General features: G+C 35.0%; 1 protein-coding gene and 1 non-coding gene across 2 annotated transcripts in view; both read left to right on the top strand.

The window, feature by feature from the left end:
• KIAA1549L (KIAA1549 like) overlaps positions 1-21,385 on the top strand; it is a 1,927,305-nt gene that overhangs the window by 1,257,631 nt on the left and 648,289 nt on the right. Inside the window, exon 8 of the mRNA XM_044059234.1 lies at positions 7,131-7,190. Within this exon, the coding sequence (XP_043915169.1) occupies positions 7,131-7,190 (60 nt within the window). The remainder of the gene's footprint in view (positions 1-7,130; positions 7,191-21,385) is intronic.
• Positions 11,641-11,802, top strand: LOC122791897. Its single transcript, XR_006363245.1, has one exon. It is a non-coding gene; the product is annotated as a U1 spliceosomal RNA (small nuclear RNA).

Below are 21,385 nucleotides of genomic sequence, written 5' to 3'. Positions count from 1 at the left end.
AAAAATGTGGGAAAATGGGACATAATTGGGTTAATTGTGATGAACAACTACAAGTTGAAAAACAAGAAGAGCTACAAGAACATGTATATCATATGAAAAAAAATGTAGAACATGAAAAACAAAATATCATACAAGAAGAGAATAAAACATATATAAGGAAAATGGGAATAATGGAGGTGAAGAAGTAGTACTGGAAACAAGTGAAGAAGATGGAAATAGTGAGAGGAAAAGCAAATTTAATAGGGACAAGGGTGAAAGATAGAACATTTAAAAATGTAATTGTGAAAGAAAATAAAAAAAAGATAAGGGGTAAGATGCAAACTACAATAAATTTGAAAGGACCTGAAAATTCTATCAATAAATGTTAATAGTATAAAGAACATTAAAAGAAAGTTAGGTGTTTTGGAATGGTGTATGCTACTAGATATGCATCTAATTATTCCAGAAGACACAAGAATATTAACAGAAGAAGAAAGGATGCAGATGGGAAAGTTATGCGGTAAAAACATTGTGTGGAATATGGGAAAAGATACATCTTCAGTGACCACTGTGTTATGTAATGAAACTTCAAATTTTAGATTATACTATAGTTGAGTTAGGTAGAATAACAGTGCTGGATACAAGATATAAGAAATATATGTATATAATTATTGCAATATGTGCATATATTACAAAAAAAGACATACAGAATTTTTTTAGAAAATCTTAAACAATGTAGGAGTGAATATGGAAATATTAGTGTGGGTGTGGTTTAAATGTGATCTAAGGAAAAGAAAGAATGGAATGATATCAAAAGGGTGTAGAAACTAATGAAACGTGGAATGGTGTATATGGGGTAATATACACTGAACTTATAAAGGAAATGAGATTAAAACAGAGATTGATTGTTTTATAATATCTGATAGTTTAAAAATTATAAAAGAAGGCACAAAAGAAACAGGATTTTCAGATCATTTAGCCATATGGATAGAAGTAAAGGAAAAGGAAGAACATATAAGGTTAGGTATTAAAAGATTGAACAAATGATTTAGATTAAGAAGAGAGAAAGGAAATTGACCAATTATCGAAAGAGCATGTAGAAATGAGAATATTCTATGCAGACTGGACTGATTGGTGGATACACTTTAAAGACAATTGTCAAGTGATGAAAAGAGTGAAAGAAAAGCAAAAATATAAGTTATTAAGCCAGATAGCATTTACAGAGACACTAAGAAATAAAAAAATATGAAAAGGAGAAAGAAATATATGAAATGAACCAAGAGAAGGTTAAGAAAATGTTATATAAGCATATGTACTTTCTACAAGGGAAAAAGAGTGGTTCTGCATTTGAGTAAAATAATGAGAGAAAATGAGAGGATAATAAGAAAATTGGAAAATAATGAAGGAAAAAGAGTAAATGCACAAGACAAATATTTGAAGTAATAGAGCAGTATATAAAAATACATTCAGGAAAAGGGAGATAAAAGAGAGGGAAATAAGTATAGTAAATTAAGTAAAGAAGGCAATGAGATTATGGAAAAATATATAACAGAGTCTGATTAAATTTTAAAAAATTTGGATATGGAGAAAGCTACATGAATAGATAGAATTGAGTATCATATATATTATAATATGAAAGAATGGCAAAAAGTATATTTTGTAGAAGTATTGAAGAGATAAAAAAGAGATATGTACGTGGCCATGAAAGTTATATGGAAGAAAGGAAAAAAGAGGATATTAGAAACTGGAGACCAACAGTATTAAACAATACTGATTTTAAATTATACATGAGAATAATAGGGTGAAGATTAGGAAAATATGTGCATAGGTTAATGGAGCCTATGATTTTTGGAAAAAAGGGAAAGGAAGTCAATATTTATTATGGATATTAAGAGAGGTGATAGATGATTTTATAAATAAAAAGGTGGAAACTATAGTAATGGTAGGAGACATGAGTAAAACATTTGAAAGGATATACTACAAAGAATTATGGAGTATATTAAGAGATCATAAGTGATAAAATAATAAAAGTTATAAGATCAGTATAGGAGAATAATATAAAATAATATTAAATGGATGGTTAAGGGAAGAAATAACAAAACAGTCTGGGGTAAGACAGGGTTGTCCAAGTAGTACATTATTTCCATTAGTTATGAATGTGATTGTAAATGAAATGAACAGAGAATTAAAAATGGCGAGGTATAGGATGATAGCGGGAATATATGTCTCAACTGTTCTTATTCATGCAGATGATATAGTTTTAATTACTAACAATAAGAAATGGATGGAACAAGGAATTAGAAAATTAAATAAGTATTTTAATAAGCTTGGCTTAAGTATGAATAAAGACAAAAGTAAAGGAGCTGGATTTTTTGGGTGAATTAGAAGGTATTCACTTTAATGACTAAGAGATAGCTATTTTGGGAATGACATTTGGGTTAAACATGAAGAGAGAATTGCGAGAAACACTTACACCAAAGTTGAAGGCGATATGTATATTTTGGAGATCATATAGATTGTCATGTAAGAAAAAAGTATATTTAATTAATTCTATTCTTTTAGGTAAGATGGCATATTTGGAAAGTGTATATATGATCCCATCTAATTATGAAAAATAATTGTTGTTCATTATATTTTCATTTATATGGGGATCAAAATCTACTGTAAGGAGAAACATTTTGTATGTCAAGGAAGAAGGAGGAGGACTAGGGTTAACCAATCCCATAGTCCATGCAGCTTCTTTGAATATGTATAAAATGTTGACAGGATTAAAAAAAGAAAATAGAAATATAGTAAATGATACAATGAAACTCAAATATAAAGATGTTTGGGAAATATTAAGATATGGGAAAAAACGAAGAATAATGTGACTGATGATATTAAAGAACATCAGTATAAGATAGTATTTTGGAAATTGAAAATGGAAAATATAGAAAAGAACATAAAATAATGGCACACAAATATTAGTGAACACTGTTGCAATTAGACAATGAAAAAAGAAATGGAATTAAACAAGATTTATATAGAGTAAAAAGATGTATGAATGTAAAGATTTCATGTGGAGATTGACAATAGGTAAATTGCCTGTTAAAGCAAGTATGCCCTACAAAAAGATTCAGGAGAGAGTATGTAACTATTCTGGGGAAGTTGAGATGATGGAACATGTCTTTTTGAATTGTACAAGAGTGAGAAAATTATGGGAAAAATTATGTGAAACTAATATATTTGGATGATTTTAAAACTGTAAATGATCTTTACATGAATATGATAGAATATGGGTATGATGGTAGCAAATGAAAAAGGAAGTGAGGAAAATTGATAGAAAATGATTCTACATTTTATGGGTGGTATGGAATGAAAGACTGAATGAAGTAAAATATAACAGGAAATGGATATTATCTAACATTTTGAAGATGATGTGTTTTTGGTTGTGGAAAAAAGAGTGGAGGAATAATTAAAATATATGAAGTTGTATTATGTTGTAATGTAAGATGCAATCAATTGTAAATAATGTATATAATGTAAATAGTGTATATAAGTTGCTGTAATTAATAAAGAACCCCTACTCTTTATTAATTATAACTTATATACACTATTTCCATCATATACACTATTTACAATTGATTGCAGTAAAGAGCACTTTTCAATTGGTGATATGGAATTTTTTGTATCCAGCTGAACTACCACCAACTCAGGCAGATGGGACTTCAGTTTAACATGTCTTCAAAAGAGTGACATTCTCACGGGTGCACGCTATGTTATGCTGAACTGCAGTATCAGTAACCAATGTTCCTGGTATGGGAATAGACTCACAGCCTTCTACAGCAAAAGCAAGTATGCTACCAGTCACACCACTGAACTGCAACATGATTCTGTGCCATAGCTACTGTGATGTTAGTTTTTACTGCAATCAATTAATCATACTAACAGTGCTGAGTGACTTTATTTTATGGCTCGTAAGTAGAATACTATTGCTGATATATATGAATATTTTATTGAGTGTAGAGTGACTTTTTACTAGAATTATTTTCTTGCCATTGAAAACACCATCAGATTTCTGAGCTAACAATTTGTCTTTGGTTAAGCAGAATAACACACCCTCAATGTACTGTTTCACATCTTTATGGAAACTCACCTGTTACTTTGAATAGAGGGACTAAACTGATGAAATCCATTGGTGTGCAGTAAAGATGTGATCCATTTTACTACATGCAGAAAAGCTTGTTTTTCCTCATATATATATATATATATATATATATATATATATATATATGTGTGTGTGTGTGTGTGTGTGTGTGTGTGTGTGTACAGATTAACCAAGTAGGGAGAGACACCTGTTCTTGAGTAACTTTTTCCTATTTGTTGTTGTTTTTATTCACTCCCACAGCTAATGGCAGTGTGTTATTGCACTCATTACACAATCCAATATTCTAACTAACAACACTGTGTAACATTTTAAACTACAGAGCATTGTGCCAATACCCTTTGCTTCAGAGGCTTATGTGAAATGTTTTTCAGAATTTCATCTTCATTGTTCCATCATTATTTTAGCTTATGTGAGAAACTTGCTTAGGAAGGTCATGTCAAAGCCTGACTTGATTTGTTGAAGAATAAATAAATGTGCAGCCCTTATGTTTTTGTGTATGAGTGCACTTGAAGAGAACTAAAATGAGGCTTATTTGTGGTTAGTTTGGCTTGTGAAAACTGTTTTGTAATTCAAGAACTTAATTATTTAATGGTAACAGTTTATTGAAACAATGCAGCACCACTTAAATGGCTGTATTGCATAACTGCTACTCTTAATGGAGAAATACTGAAGTCATGTTGACTTGTTTTGACTGGTAAATTGTACTGAGTTTGCATGTTTGTTTATGGCTTTGGACTTTTAATTTGTTTTTAAATGTCACTTTAGAAGTATTTGTTAACTCTGGTATTAATAGAACTGTCTACTTTGTTTTCATTTGTAAGGTAAATTTTTGGGTATCTATGAAAAGTGACTCTGCCAGTTAGGGAACTCACTTTAAAATAGAGTCCACTGACAATCCACAGTTTTACGGTAACTTCAAGGCATCTTCTATTTAGTTCAGAAATGTGAAATGGAACAAACAATCCCAAAGTTTATAGCATATCAGACTTGTACTCATATATTCTCATTAAAAAATATTACTAGATATTATCTGTACTTAAAATGGTTAGTTACTATATACATAAAAGCAGGACATTGATTGCATGACTTGGAATTTTCAGGGATCTGACCTCTGAAATAATGAAACTGCAGCTACATTACTTTCACTGTATGTTAAACATATATAGAATGCTTGCTGTACATAGCAAACATTTGTATAGCAAACTTATAAAATTATATGGGTATATGTGTGGTTGTAGCAGTTTTTGGATTTGGCCAAAGTGTTCAATAGTGAATGCCATTATACAATAATTAATAGTTTGATTAATATTGGTACCAACTGTAGTACTATTGAATGGGTGCATCTTTGGTTAAAAAACAAAAACAAAGACTTGCCTGGGATTCATTACTGCCTGCAATAAGTATACTCTATTCTGATTGAAAAAAGAAAACAAGCATAACTCACACCTTCTTCTTCTTCTTAATTTTAGTTTTTTTTTTACTGATTTTCTTGCAGCCTTCAATATCAAGGCTGATTCTTACAGGTTACCACAAAGTACGGACTACATGTACGTTTAGTGTAATCTTTCTGCGTGACTAGAAAGCACAAAAATGTTGTAGGGATTTTCTTGAATGCAGGTTGTGTAAACTTAGTGTAGGCATTAATGAATCTGGCCTTTAAAGTTCCTTGTCACTTTTTTGATTGGACCAACATATGTTCCATCGTCTTCCAACACTCAGTCTTGGAATCTTTTTATTTAATATGGTCCTTTTATTTTTTGCCCTTATTAAGTAGTTGTTGGTTATCAAAATACTCTGATGATATTTGAATTGGATGTTTGATGACATCATATAATGACCATGCATCGTTTATAACTTATGTCTGAAGTTTTGATTGGTTGAAGAAGAATGGATTAAAACCAAACCCTGATAAAAGTGATATTATGATTTTTGGTCCTTTTACAATTTATAAAGCTATCATTTTTGGTAATCTGACTATCAATATTGTTTATAGATCCAAAGATCTGGGAATTTTAATCAGCAATGTTATGCATTTCAAAAACTGTGCCAGTTATGTAAAATCTTAAGTTTTGAATGTAGTAAGTCTCATATTTATATGTCTAGCCTCTGCCTCTTCAGTATTATTAACCAAGATGTATGATACTTATGTCTGGCCCATAACTGAACACAGTTCTTTGTCGTGCTCATATTCTCAGGGGGATATTCTTTTTAATGAAGAGGTACAGAGAAAATTCCCTGAAACAACTCCAGTGAGCATAATATGCCATATAAGGAACGGCTATAGTTTTTGGGTCAGTATTCAATTGTGTATTATTTTAGCAAAGACCATACCTGGCTTTCAGAGCACTTCTTGATAAAGAGCTGCAAATACTTGAGAAAGTTTATAATAATAGAACATTAATAATTTGCTATATAAGTTGACCAACAATCAGGACTGTTAAAATATCTAATTTTATACTCAGTTTATTGAAAGGAAGTGGAATAAGCTTCCACTAACCTTAACAAGCATGGAGAGATTTATATTTAAAAAAAAACATTAGGTTCATGGTTGGGTTCATCTGTCATTCCCATCATTTTGGAGTTTGTGTTATACTATGGTCCCTAGACCTTTAAACAATTAACTATGAATTAAAAAGTTCAGTATGCCCCTTAGAATGAGTGTCTAAAAGAAAAAAAAAAGCAGACATTGACAGAAGTTAGCAGGAAATGTGCCAGGTAGGAAAAAAGAAATATAAAGTGGATTAAACTGTGTTTTGTTATACGGTAGATGGTTGTGTTTATACTCCATACAGGACATTACCTGAATTTATAATACGAGTTTGAAGGATGGCACAAACGATTATAGCACCTAATCAATGTTTTATTTATAGGTTACCATTTAATGCTAAAAATATTTTGCACTGAAGTTGGAGTTTGTCAGTCTTAACAACTATAATATAAAGTAGTGTCACATTTCTACAATTTGTGTTTGGGATTAGATGTCATTTTATGTTTTTTTTTTCAGCTCTGGAATACCCAAATTTTGACACTTCCTTAGCAACTGAAGATTACTGGGTGATAACAGGTATTTACTGTCAGTTATTTGTAACAACAGTTAATAATTTTAAACTGTCTCCTAATTGTTGTGTGTTATGGATGCAGAGCTCTCTTGTATGAGTTTATAAGACTATGATAAATGTATAATTTATGCTGGTGCTACTTGACTTTTATGACTGGTTATGATTGTAGAAGGATAGCAACTGAATTGAAGTCTGTTTCTTTGTTGATGTTTTATATAAACACGCATAGAACTGTATTCTGAGCAAGCCAAATTTGGCTTGTTGATTTTTTTTTTTGCTCTAACCAGTACATTGAGAGAAACTGTAATTTATTTTTTAACACCTTAATTTAAATTATCATTTAAGACATAGGCAAATATACATTAATATGAAGAAAACAAACCATGTTAACATGTTCACAGTTCCAAACATTATACATCATATACATACTTTTATACAATTATCATCAATTCAACATCACATACATTGATCAATTCCTGCCTTCTCTTAAACCTCACTCCTTCTCTAAAACATTATTCTGCATGTATGTTTTCCACAATTTCTTTATTCCCCTGTGTATTTTTCTAAAGATCCAACTTTTAGTTCTTTTATCTCTGTTACAATGTTCACTACTTCAAATACAGTTGGTTTAGACTTTGATTTCCATTTTGTAGTAAATGCTTTTTTTGGCAGCAACCAGAATTAAACTTAACGAGGTCTTACTGTCTCTAGGCAATTCAGATTGTGCATCCCAGCTCAAACATTTCAAGAGTTACACCCATTTGCTCACTCAATATTTCTGACAGAGTACTCTAAAGGGAATTATTAAAGTCTGCCAACTCATTCATCTTCCAAAATGTATGTTCCCAGTTATCTCTTTCTCCCCCATCAACATTTGCCATCTACTTGAGGAAAAATTATTTGGAGTCTGCTTGGGGTATAAAAATACCTATGCAAACACTTTCAAGCAAAAATGCTAAATTTTCTTGACTTTGTTGCATATTTGGGAGCCATACATATGTCTTCCAACTGTTTCCTTTCAATTTGCTTTTATAATCTCTCTTCCCAATCTTTTCAACCTCCTTTAACTCATTTTCATAGTTACTCTACAATATTATATGTGCAGTACTAATTTTCCCTTTTTTAACAGCAGCTTCTGTTTTAGATTCAACTAAAAACTATACCAGAGCAGGTCTTTCACTTAGGATTTCCATACTCCCTCTTTTCCTGTATTGACATCAATTCCCTTATAAGGAAGGCAGTCCCTAGCCTGTAGTGCAACTGCCTTCTTGGCATCTTCCCATTACATTATCTTTCCTTCTCTAATTGTTTTCTCCCAATAACTTGCTTCCTTTGCCAGTTTTCTCCAGTAAATTTAAACCATCTCTTGACTATTCTCTATACCCCTAATTGCAGTCATCCCTATCAGCAGAATCTCCATTCTCCGTTCTCATTTTGGCTTAGTTCTTAAAGTACTTTCTGCTGCTTTATGAATATAACATTTGATATGGCAGTTTTTATTCTTCTGAAGGCTCTGCATCCAAAATTCCACTCTTTCCTTATTTCTCAATTTCTTCCCTGCTTCATCATCATCGATTTCCACTTTGAATTTTAGCTTTCTGCTTGTGTTATACATATGAGGCTTAACTGTGTAGCTCTAAAATATCTCTTCAAACCAGGTAATCCTAAACCACCTTGTTCTATTGGAAGGATCAACTTATCCCACTTGACCCTTCCCCTCTTCCCCTCCCAGATAAAAGCCTTCTACTCTTTATTAATTAATGTCTACAACTTTTCCTCTGGTTGATAAAAGTATGCCTGACCCGTATGCAAAACTAAAGGGAATAAAAAACATTTTCACTGCTTGTATTTTGCTATCCATATCCATAAATAAGAGCTAACAATTTCACAGTTTTTGTATTATCTTTTATTTAGTCTGTTCCCACATATCACTAGCTGCCATAACAGAATGCTTTGTAACCCATACTCACAAATACTTAATTTTATCATATCCCAGTAAATATCGGTATTGCTGAACTGATTCATGTGTGGATATAGCTTTTGTTTTGTCTTTATTAATTTTATATATCCTGAAATAAAATTTAAACTGTCTCAGAATGTTCCACAGCAGTGAGATGTCCTTTTCTGGTTTTATCAGCTACAAAATAATCATCTGCAAATAAAGCCAACTTTTTCTTTATTACTATACCAATTAAATCCTTCAGTTTCTGAGTCTGTTAGTTTATTTGCCAGTGGCTCTAAATATCATGAAAATAAGAAAGGGAACACACTGCCTTGTTCCTCTTTCAGACACAAGCTATCAGAGAGATACCCTCCTACTTTAATTTTTGCATCTGATCTTGCATATAACCCCAAATTAACCTCATTAATGTTGTTGAATGTTTGCCTCCCCTACACAAAACCACACTGATCCATATATATCAATTTTGGCAGCACGTTTGCCATTCTTTTAGCTATTAAAGACAAAAACATTTTATAATCATGGTATAAAATTGAAAGGGACTGTATGAAGCTGGTTCTTACGGTTCTTTATAGTCACTATATATATATATATATATATATATATATATATATATATATATATATATATATATATATATCTGTGTGTGTGTGTGTGTGTGTGTGTGTGTATGTATATAGTATTACAGCCACCACAGCTTTCTTCCAGGATGTTAGTCATTCCCCTCCTTTTAAAATACTGTAAAGCAAAATATATCAAATCTTTATCACTTTCTTTCCCCTTAGCTTCCAAACTTCTACAGGAATACTGCCTATTCCTGGAGACTTTCATATAGATTGGTTATACATCATCATTTTTATCTCATCTCCTCCTACCTTAACTGTTAGTTGTTGAGCCTCATCTGCCTCTAACATTGGCATATTTAATTTTTCCATAAATATTTCCATTTACACTTTTTCTTGATTTCCATATTTCTCCGCTTTATATGAATTTTCATAACATTTCCAAAATATCACTAGTAGCTGTACAGGATCTCTGGTTACTTTTCTTGTTATAGGCTCCCTAAGTTTGTCAACAGCCCTTTCTACTTTCTGTGGCCTAAGCCATTGTGATAAAAGTTATAGAATCTGTAATTTATTGAGATAATCCATTCCTTCTAGACTAAACATGCGTTGTAGGTGAAAGAACAATATGAAAGATGCATAAAGATCACAGGCTTGCATAATAGTACGAGAGAGCTAAGTAACAATGTGGGTGGTTTAAAGGGCTATAGTTTGATTTTGCAATGAAATTAGAATGTTAAAAAAATGCAAGGTAGTTCATGTAGGGAGCAAGGAACGCAAGAGCAAGACAGAAAATGGTTAGTTTAAAGCTGGAGAAAAGTTTTTGTAGAAAATTAATTATTGTAATGATAACAGAAGACTCCAAAAAATATGCACTGTTTACGAGGATTGTGTACAGTTTTGTCATTATGCTGGGATTTACAAAGTGAGTAATTAGCAACCGAAAGTAGAAGGTGAGCCCCAAGTGTATAACTCAGGTTCCTATTTAAATTTCAGGGACCATAAATCTGATAACTCAAACCATCAACACCAAAAATGAGAATTTAGTAAATGTGTAAAGTATGAGGGTGTACTATCACAGAGGATGTAGTCTACCTCTGAGGTACAGCAATCTCAGAGCTAATATTAGTGAGTACAAACAAGTAACACATGTGCCACGATGTACAGGGTAGCAAAGCCCCCTTCTAAAACTACTTTAGTTCTTTACATCAAGTTTTCAGATTTGCTGTACTTGAAGTCTGGCAGTGCTCTGTAACTGCTGCTCTGTGACTGTTTTGGATTTTTCTCACTCTACTCACCGTGTTTCTATTGTGCTGTTTAACTCACTGGCTTTTTATTTGCCAGCCCCTTATGTAAATTTGACTTTCAAAGCTCCTCCCAGTCCAATCTGATTTGCTCATGCTAGTAAGCACTAGAGGATCGTTACTGGAAAGGCCTTTCCTTTTGACAGCTAGAACTCAATTCTCTCCCTTTCTTATCTCCTCACCCTCTAGGGGTCACACTGCAATATCCACAAAATTAAAAGCAACCTGTTTTAATATCTGAGACCTAAAAGAACCACCAGGACATCTTTTCTTGGATCTGAGTTGGGACAGACCATGTTACTGGTGCTCCTGGTGAGTGAAAGAACATTAGCCATCTTGTCCTTGCCATTTCTGCTGTGGGGTGCTCCTGGGTAAGTTCTCCGATTTTTGGTTTCCAGCTTTGATGGGAACCTTTCTTCTGTAAAGAGAGACTAGCAGCATAGTCTGATTCCCGATTCTGCTGGGTTGCTGGAAGTTGTGCTACCTATCACAATACTGGATGAGACAAGGAAAAGGGAAAGGACCATTTTTAATATCTAGGAGTTTAGATGTACTATGCACAGCATACTCATAAACACTTTATTTAAACATAAATAACAAGGACATCCACCTTTTAGAGATAATTCAAGAACTAATCTGGCAGAAGAGATACTCCAATCAAGATGGTCGTTTCCCTACAACAAGGCTCTTCCTTTGCACTTCAGCTGGGTTTCACCCTTCTGATTTCCAAAAATGTGGGAAATTCAACTGCATACTTTATGGTAGTGGAGACAGTCATGCTGTGCTCTAGATTTTTTTTTTCTGCATCACCCAGAATGGGAGGTGTTTTTGCTTATGATTCAAACACTTCCTAGTGAGTAGAATAGAGTTGTAGTTGTGAGGTAGGCAGACTGCTGTTAACAACTTGCCATTGAATGTGTTGGGGGGGAATCCTGAACTAACTTTTGTTACATGCGCAGATGTGAGTGATATCAGCAGCTCTGCTCAGTTGGGGGGGGGGGGGTTAACAGAAATCCCCTGTGTGCAGACAGCATATGTGATGCTGCTGACTATGCCACTCTGACCCATCACCCCTCCCTGGCCCTGTACTAATTGTGTGGTCCCAGCCCTGGGGAATACTAACAGGGGAATTATGGTAAAATGGATTTGTAGAAGCAGCCCAGGGAGCAGTTGAGGGACATTTGAAGGGCATGAAAATCATTACCCAAAAATGTTTGTTAAAAAAAGAGAGAGAGAGCATTCCATATTCTGTATTTCTATATTATTAAGAGTGCCTGTCAAATTTGTAAGATGGAGTATTTTACTCCATACAGCAAGGTGAGTGCACTACCATACTTTCTAAAGGTTTTTACTTGCTACAAAGGTTTTTATTTGCATGCATTTCTGTTGCTGAACTTTTGCTGCTGTTTTTGAATTTGATTTGCTGCTGTTGCCTAGTGTGTTCTACTAACCATAATTTTATTTTCACTGGTAACTAAAAGAGATCATGTTTTTAGTGTGCTTATGCTGCTGTTGTTTCTGAGCAAATTCTGTTGCTGTTGCTTCTAAATGTGTTCTGCTAGGCATAGAATGTTCAGTGTACTTGAATTATTGTTGCAGAATCTCTCCACCTGTGCCACATCTTTACTATACTTGAACTATTGCTGCTGAGCTGTAGTCTTGTTACTGTTGCTGAATTTGTAGCTGATGTTGCTTGGTGTGCTCTGCAAGTCATAGAACATCTACTATGGTTGAATTGGTGCTACCATTCTTTGTTTACATCTCTGTTGCAGTAGTTTTAACTTCTGAGACTATTCTTTGTTTACATCTCTGTTGCAGTAGTTTTAACTTCTGAGACTTTGCCTCAGACACGCATACACTCAGTTTGACATCAGGTGCTCAAAACTCTTCCTCCTAATGACAGAGGCTACCCTTCACTTGGGATGTAAGCATCCTTTCAGTATAAAGCCAGAATCCATCTGTTTCATCTTAGAGTTTTCCTGTCCCAAGAAGAGGTAGGCATGCTGTAGAAAGATAATAGATCTGAGGTATGGGTGGGGGTTAGATAGCCAAGATAATGAAGTTCCCAACCTAGCAAGGAAGATGAGAGAGAGAAGTAACTGATTTTTCTAGTTAGTCACCTTGATTCAAACTAACCTGAGAGCCTAGATAAGGGGAAAGGTAGTTTTTTTGGAAAGGATACCCACCCCACAATAAGATGCCTATAATGCACGGTGGTAGAAAAGGACCCAGAGGAGATGTTGGAAGGAATGTGGTACCACAGCAGTGATCCTACTCGAACATCAGTTATTAAGTTTATTTAATGTTACTATCTTTTTTGTTAGTTCCTTATCTAGCTTTACTATCTTCTGTGTTAGATCACTATTGTACAAGTAGTAGTCACTGTTAGATCACTATTGTACAAGTAGTACTCACTGTTAGATCACTATTGCACAAGTAGTAGTCACTGTTAGATCACTATTGCACAAGTAGTAGTCACTATTAGATCACTATTGAACAAGTAGTAGTCACTGAGATGCTTACCAGAGATTCAGGATGGTAGGAGGTGGCCTGAGAAGGGAGGCTGAGATGCAGCCTGCTCTGACTGTAAAACCTGCTATAGATTTGCATTTAATGTCTAGTCAATAAGCTTTTAGAAAGTGGACACATAAATTCAAGTGGCTGTTTCTCTAATGACTTCTGTACTAAGTCCTTAAGGAAGGCCATAGGTGTTGCTGTACTATGGTGCTATGAACCTTGGCAGACCCTACTAGGTGTTTTCCTTGGGAGGAGTAGCAAAACTGTATCTACTGCGTAAGCCACTTAGATATAGTCAGCTTAAACATAGTCTGTCCCTTATTTTTGCTGAAAATCAGACAAACAGCTGTCTGAATTTTCTATTGCCCTTTGTCATGTCAGTAGTACTAATAGATCACATGTAGCAGACAGTCAATTTTAATAATTAAGACCCCCAGAAAACATTGCCATCTCCTCCTTTACTGATACTGTTTTAACTGATTGAGCAATGCTTAGTTTGTGTATCTCACTTCACCACTATGAGTAAAGTAGCATTCATACAGCATACAGAGCAAGAAAAATGTAGAACTGTAAGTCACATACTTGTATTAATGTGGTTGAAAAGATAGGTAGGGAATAATGATTGGGGAACAGCTGTCAAACCTTGAAAACCTACATGCATTATTTGCAGGCACTGTTTCAGCGAGCATGGCCAGGACTACTGACGCAGAATATGAATAGTACAAAAAGAGAGTTTTCATAGCAGCCTCAGACTTACAGCCTTCAGATAAACCATACAATACTAAAGGAATTACTGCACACACACACACACACACACACACACACACACACACACACACATACACTCGCGCGCACACACACGCACATACACACACACACACACACATATATATATATATATATATATATATATATATATATATATCTACAAGGCTTTTGGAGGCCCCCAGCAAATATCAAGTTTGGGGCCCCCCTAAGCACTTACATCAAAGTATCACCCTGTCACTGCCACCCCTCCAAAGCAGCCTTTTAGTTCATGCTGCAAACTGTTAGGTGTAGTGTGTACAGATTGACCTGTAGCTACAATGCTTTTACAATATAACAGGTCAATGTACCACACTATGTTCGCCGATTAGGTGAAATGCTTTCTATATGTTCTGAAGTACATTTTCTTTTTTTTTTTTTTTTTTACATATCTTTTCATCCAGTGATGTCTTGTACAGAAATTATGATTAGGAAAGAAATTCAGGGTTGCTGTTCAGTTTAAGGTTTTCTTGCATCCTTTCAGCACACATTTTCTAACCAAGACAACACAGTAATAACCATTTAAGAAATAACTCAGATAAAGCAGGACCCAAGAAGCCATGGCATTTTCCCAACCTTTTAATCCAATGGTGTTTTAAACAAAAAACATGAGTAAGAAAAGAATTTCAGTCTTTTTTTTTTCTTTCAAGGAAGACATAAGTTGTGCCCAAGGCTTAATATTCAAAAATGACAAAATAGTAGCTCACAACAAACTAACAAGCCATTGTTGTCTGAATACATAGGTCCAATCTGGGAATATGGTTTGCCTCCCTAACCCTCCAAAAAAGACATTCACTGCCTATGCATCCCTCTCGTGTTAGACTGTGATGAAAGCAGAGGTTCAGGTTGCCACAGTCATGTGTTTCAAGTGAGTGCTGAAATGTATATACATAGCATGCCGCCTCACTCCTTAACCCTAACCATCAAAGGCAGCTACCTAAATATGTGCCTGATGTGAAACTGAAAAAAAAATAAAGATTACAGTAATGTATTATACTTTATTTCTCCTAGACAGGACACTGCCCTTTCACAAGCTATAGTAACCTTCTTCATACACCTCTGAGGCAAAAAAAAAAAAAAATGACCACACTGTCCTCAGCCCAAACAAAAGCTGTAATGACCTCATGTGCATGATTCTACGATTTGACTGTAATAATAATTAAAGAAGTAACCACAAACCCCCTCCCCCAACCTACAGCAGCTTGCTGTACACACACATCTGAGCAGGGCTGTTTTTAGAATGGGTGCAGTTGAAAGCAGAGGGCATTATCTGCTTTATCCTAACAAGGTCAGTCCTGTTCAGGTTAAAGAGCATAATCAGAAAGTTAATACATTTTTTCTTCAACCAGCAACAGCTTTTGTGGGGACCTCACACAGTCAAGGATGATTAAGGGAGCCCCTTGTATCAAGTTATACAGTCTGGGGAGTGGGAGCCACCAGTCTCCTTGAAGAGTGAAGTGCCTGAATGTTCTGTGACATATTTTATGCATTACTTTTGAAATACGATGACTTGTTAGCTACATTTTTCAATGATACCCATATGCATCTTGGCATTATTGGGTGTATGCAGAGATAAAAAAAATGGTGATATTTTTTACAAACATACACAAAAGCCACAGCAATACTAGTTTTGTACTTATTTTAGCAAGTAGCAATACATTGTGCAACACTGGTACTGCCACACCAGATCAGTGAATGCAGTTTAGTAATCATCAAACAGCAGCAGGAGTGAGTTACTTTTATTTACCTCTGTGAGGAGTAATGCATACCTGTAACTGTCACTGATTTCACAGACCTTTCTTGATTTTGCTCATAATTTTGATCTGTCCTTTGTAAAACGTTTGATTTGCCAGTAAATCCTCCAGGAATATAGACAGTGAATAATTCCAGGCATCAGAGGTTTATACTTCTTATTGACCAAAAAATGCGTATTGATGCAAAGGGTGTTATTTTATTAACTTTTTAAGTGAATTAGAGTAATATTTAAATTGTGTTCCTGATTTTGAGCCTCTATTCTGCTAATATTTTTGGTATTGTGCTGAATTCTTCTGCAAAGAAGTTGAGAGTTGTAGTATCTGGTGTTCTACCAGTATTTATAAAACTCTCTGAAAGAAAGAAAACATCCCTGAAGATTGAAAGCATCAGCTGTTCTTCAAATAGACGGTTTGCACTCAAACCAGTCACTCCGGCCTGCTGATCGTTCAGCTGCTTACCTTGTTTATGTTCATTATCAGCGTTATCCTAACAGGGTCGTACCACAGCTCTGTTCAGGTTAAAGAGCATAATCAGGTAATTACTACATTCTTCCTAATCATCAGCTGCTTTTGTGGGGCCCCGTACAATCAAGGATGATTAAGGACCCCCTTGCAACCACAGGTACTGCAGGTACCTAAAGCTGGCTATGTTGTTGGTTATAGTGGAGAGAATGTCCACCAAGCAGGGTTTAACTAAGCCAGAGGCACTATGTCAGTGGTAAAATATTTAATGGGACTGTGAAGCCTGTTACTTGATAAAACACTGTTAGTATAACCAGAAATATCTTTGAATTTTAAAGGAGATATAAATAAGAGTTATTACCTATAAGATTGCTGTACTAGTTTTTGTTAGTTTGATAGACATGTTGCAGAATATCAAGATAAGATAATTTGCAGTGGTTGGGGGCCCCCCAGTGACCACAAGGTTCACCAGTGCCTAAAGCCGTCTCTCTCTCTCTATATATATATATATATATATATATATATATATATATATATATATATATATATATATATATGTGTGTGTGTATATGTATATATATATATATATATATATATATATATGTGTGTGTGTGTGTGTGTGTGTACTTAGAAGCAGCCCATATCTGTAACACCCTATGCAGACTGCATTGTATAAATAAGTAATTTCCAATATTCATCTGTGAATAACTTGTGGTTACACTAAACATTTATCTTCTACATGGCTACACCTTCCAACTCTTCTGCAAAGTAGTCAGTGTGGATTGTAATCTGATAGGACATTTCAGTGTTATTCAAGAATTCTGACTCCCTGTAATAAAAAAGCAATAATTTGCCTTAATACTTGGGTAATTACTCAGATACTGGACCATCAACCCCCTAAGCTATTTAATTAAAAGTGGCTCATGTGACCCTTCTCTGCTCTATACTTCTATACCAAAAGCAAATTTAGGACTGGCATTCATAAGTGTTCACACTTTTTAATCTTCTTTTATGTTATATATTACAATTCTTTAGCAACCCGTTATTTTACATTCTTCCTGTGGAACTCTTAAAATGGTCTACAAGTCTCTGACCAGTGTTAGAGGTGGATGGAGGATAAGTTTGGAGACTGGGTTCACATTTTTCCAGACTGAACTAAGCTGAGTCCATTTTTGGGAGTGGTTGTGGAAAGAACAGGGTTCATGAGACAGTGAGATGAATCCTTTCAATGCACACAATAGTGGATATCCCTCTTCCTTTATGGTAGACCCCCTTGCAGTGGGGTGAGCAGCTGACTGTTGCTTGGATATCTTTCAAATGGTAATGGAAACATGCATTCTCCTAGTATTTATCACTGGAGAACCTATATTATTTAGTGGAGATTGCCTATGGCCATCTGGCTGGTAAAATTAGTAAAAGCTTTATTCTCTGTCTTGAGGGACTTCCTTGATCTGATACCTAGGTAATGAGAAAAAATATAGTAGAAACATGAAGTTTGAGAGTTTTTATAGTGTAAAAAAGAATATCTTAAGTCAACACCATATAAAGTCAACAATAGTAGAAAGTTTTTAAAAACATGTTTTTCTTCAGAGGGGCAAGCCCCCACCGAACCCTTCTCTGCATCTCTAAGTATGTTAATGCAAAGCTGAGCAACCTTAGGGATACAATGAAATTTTCTTAACCCCCACAGCTCCATGGTCTTGTTCATTTCAGTCTTGATGTTTCAAATGCAAGTAGAAGTCAATTAAGAATGACTGTCTATTCTTGTTTTATTGTAATGTTTTCTGACCATACCTAGGTATTCGGAGAGAATTAGTGGGTGATAAGACTGTCATGGAAATATTTACTATTGAATTAACTATTGAACTACTTCCTGAATAAATTAAAGCATCTATTTTCAAGCTGATATGCTACTTAAACTATAACACGAGAGCAGTCTCTATGTTTCATATTTTGATTTGTGTTGTACATGATTTGTGGCAAGTCTGTTTATGTTCCTTTTCTCTCCTGCATTCCAAGTTTCCCATCTTGCTTTTTTTTTTTTTTTTTGATGCTTTAATGCAATTACTGAAATAGAACACGAACCCCTCCCCACTGAACATTCTGTTGTTTAATGCATGTCTTAGACCCATGTATTCATTCTATACTATTATACAATCAGCGGTATTTCATTCATATGTTGGATAATGACCTTAACTAAGGAATTACAAGCTGGAGGAAAGGCGTCTTGTGGTAAAATAAGGAAAAGAAAGAAGGTAAGACAGAGCTTCAGAGGCTTTTTAAGGATTTAAGTGAAAACAGACAGTATATTGATAAGGCAGACTTTCCACTCTTAGGATAGAACTGTGCATAAACATGTACACACACACATACACACACACACACACACACACAGCCAGTCTCCAGTGAAATGACAGCCTAGGCAAAGGGCCGCATGGCACCTCTCCAACTGTCCACTTTTCTCATCTGCATATATCCACTCATTGCCCTATACTTTGACCCCTCCCCTCCAATCCTGGCATCCCCTTACTACCCAAATTATTTTTTTCCTTCCTTTTCTCATATTTATCTTACTCTTCAGGTTTTTCCTGTATCCTAACTGGCCAAGACTGCACTTTAATGAACTTGGATGCAATAACTTCATACCCACAAAAAACACAGACTATCATATAATCTGAGAGGCATTTTAGAACTTTTTTTACAACTTTCTCATTCACTGATGGCTTCAGAATACAACATCATTATGACACACCCTAACTGACCAATAATGCAGTGTAATAACCCTGGTGGTAATAATCAAATTAAACCAGGGGTCTGAGGGCCATTAGGCTCCCAGAAGTCATGAGGTTATAAATGCTCTGAGGTACATTTTGGAGCTTTTTTCTGACCTTTTTATTCCAATGATGATTAACAAAGCCATAATTAAGGAAAGAAATTCAGTTTTATTATTTTATTTTTCTTTAAAAGAAGAAACACATTCACAATGTGAAATGTTCAAAGATAAACAGCAGTTCACAATAAACCGAACACAAATGCTTACAAGGATACATAAATCATATCTAGGAATAGTGCCTGCCTCCATAGCCCCCCTAAATAAAGTCAGTTTCTATTAATCCATCTGGTTCTTGATTGGAATAAAAAGGAAGGCTCAAAAGTCCACAGTCATATTTCATCTAGATGCTGCCATACACATATTCAGTATGCTTCTCACGCCCTCAAAACTCAAGACAGCTATTTTCTGTTTACTCCGCTGATGTCAGACTGGGATGAAACTGAAAGAACAAATAAAACACGGTAGCATATTTCCACCTGTTGCTGTCAGATGAATATAAACAGTATACCTCAGTACATATATCCCCCACAAGATGGCCTCTTCTATACATATCTAGTACTGAATTTTGAGGAAAGTGAAAAAATGGCACATTAACTATTTCAACTTGTTCCTCTTCACCAGTACATTCCCCTTAGATAAGCTATAGTGACTTTCTGCATATGCCTTTGAGGTGTGATTGTGAGGGAAGTTAAATAATGAGCAATTATCCCCAGCCCACACACAAACTATATTGGACGTCTGTGTTTACCTCTTAATTCAGAAGTATTAAAGAAATAAAGACTGCACTGTCAAAAGAACAAGTTATAGCAACCCTCTGTGCACAACTCTGAGTTCATAGGTGAATGCTACTGCACTGAAGGACCATTTTAAGCTTAGCCAATAACCCATGGTCTAAGTCAAATGCTTTTACCTTATGTCTTTGAGGTGAAGACCCTAACCATTATGCCAAACCAACCTAGTGAGGCTGCTAGAGGAGGAGGAGTTCAGAGCAGAGGCTACCGATAAGTCTGTGGCAAAATTCACTTGCACAGCCTGGAGTGCGGGTCCACTAGACCCCAGAAAATCTGAGGGTCTAGCTATTCAGTTATGCATTTTATGTCTTATTTTTGAAAGATAATGATTTTGCGCACACACACACACACACACACACACACACACACACACATTCATCCACATACACGCACACACACAAACATGCATACACGCACACAACACACAGGCACACAGACAGAGATACAGCCAGACACACACCAAAAACACACACACACACACACACACACACACACACACACACACACACACACACACACACACACACACACACACAGACACATGCATACACGCACACAACACACAGGTAGACAGACAGACACACACACACACACACACACACACACACACACGCGCACACACACACACACACACACACACACACACACACACACACACACACACACACACACACACACACACACACACACACCATACATCTCAACCTGCAGTCAAAGACCCCTGAAAAGGAGATATATCCTACAAAAGTTGTGGTCATCTAATTAGCATTAAATTTGAAAGCCAAATAGTAACTAGATCTAAGGGATACTACTCAGAACGCATATAAAAAAATACAGAATGGCAAAAGTTATGGAAAAATATAGCACAAAAAAGGATACAGTGTAAAATATATAGACTGTAATGAACTGTATTGCAAAATTCTACCACACAAGGTCATTTGTTTTTGCTCCTCAAAGAGTGAGGTACATACCTCTCAACTGTCCTGATTTTCCCAGGATGTCCAGATTTCTGCCTCATATATTTTATCCATTTTTTATAAAATTTGTGGTTTTCTGGAAAATTATTGAGGATTGAAATCACTAAAAAATAACAAGACATTTTGTTTCAGATTTCATAAATTTTATTCTATCAACTTTTTAAATTTATAAGAGCAGTATATAAAATTGTCCCTATTTTTTTGGCCTTTGTTCTCCCATTATTTTTGCTTTTGT

This window comes from Protopterus annectens, chromosome 17.part0 (genome assembly GCF_019279795.1).
Source record: "Protopterus annectens isolate FY-2018-M chromosome 17.part0, PAN1.0, whole genome shotgun sequence".
Classification (NCBI taxonomy): domain Eukaryota; kingdom Metazoa; phylum Chordata; order Ceratodontiformes; family Protopteridae; genus Protopterus; species Protopterus annectens.
This window is presented reverse-complemented; position numbering and strand designations above follow the sequence as displayed.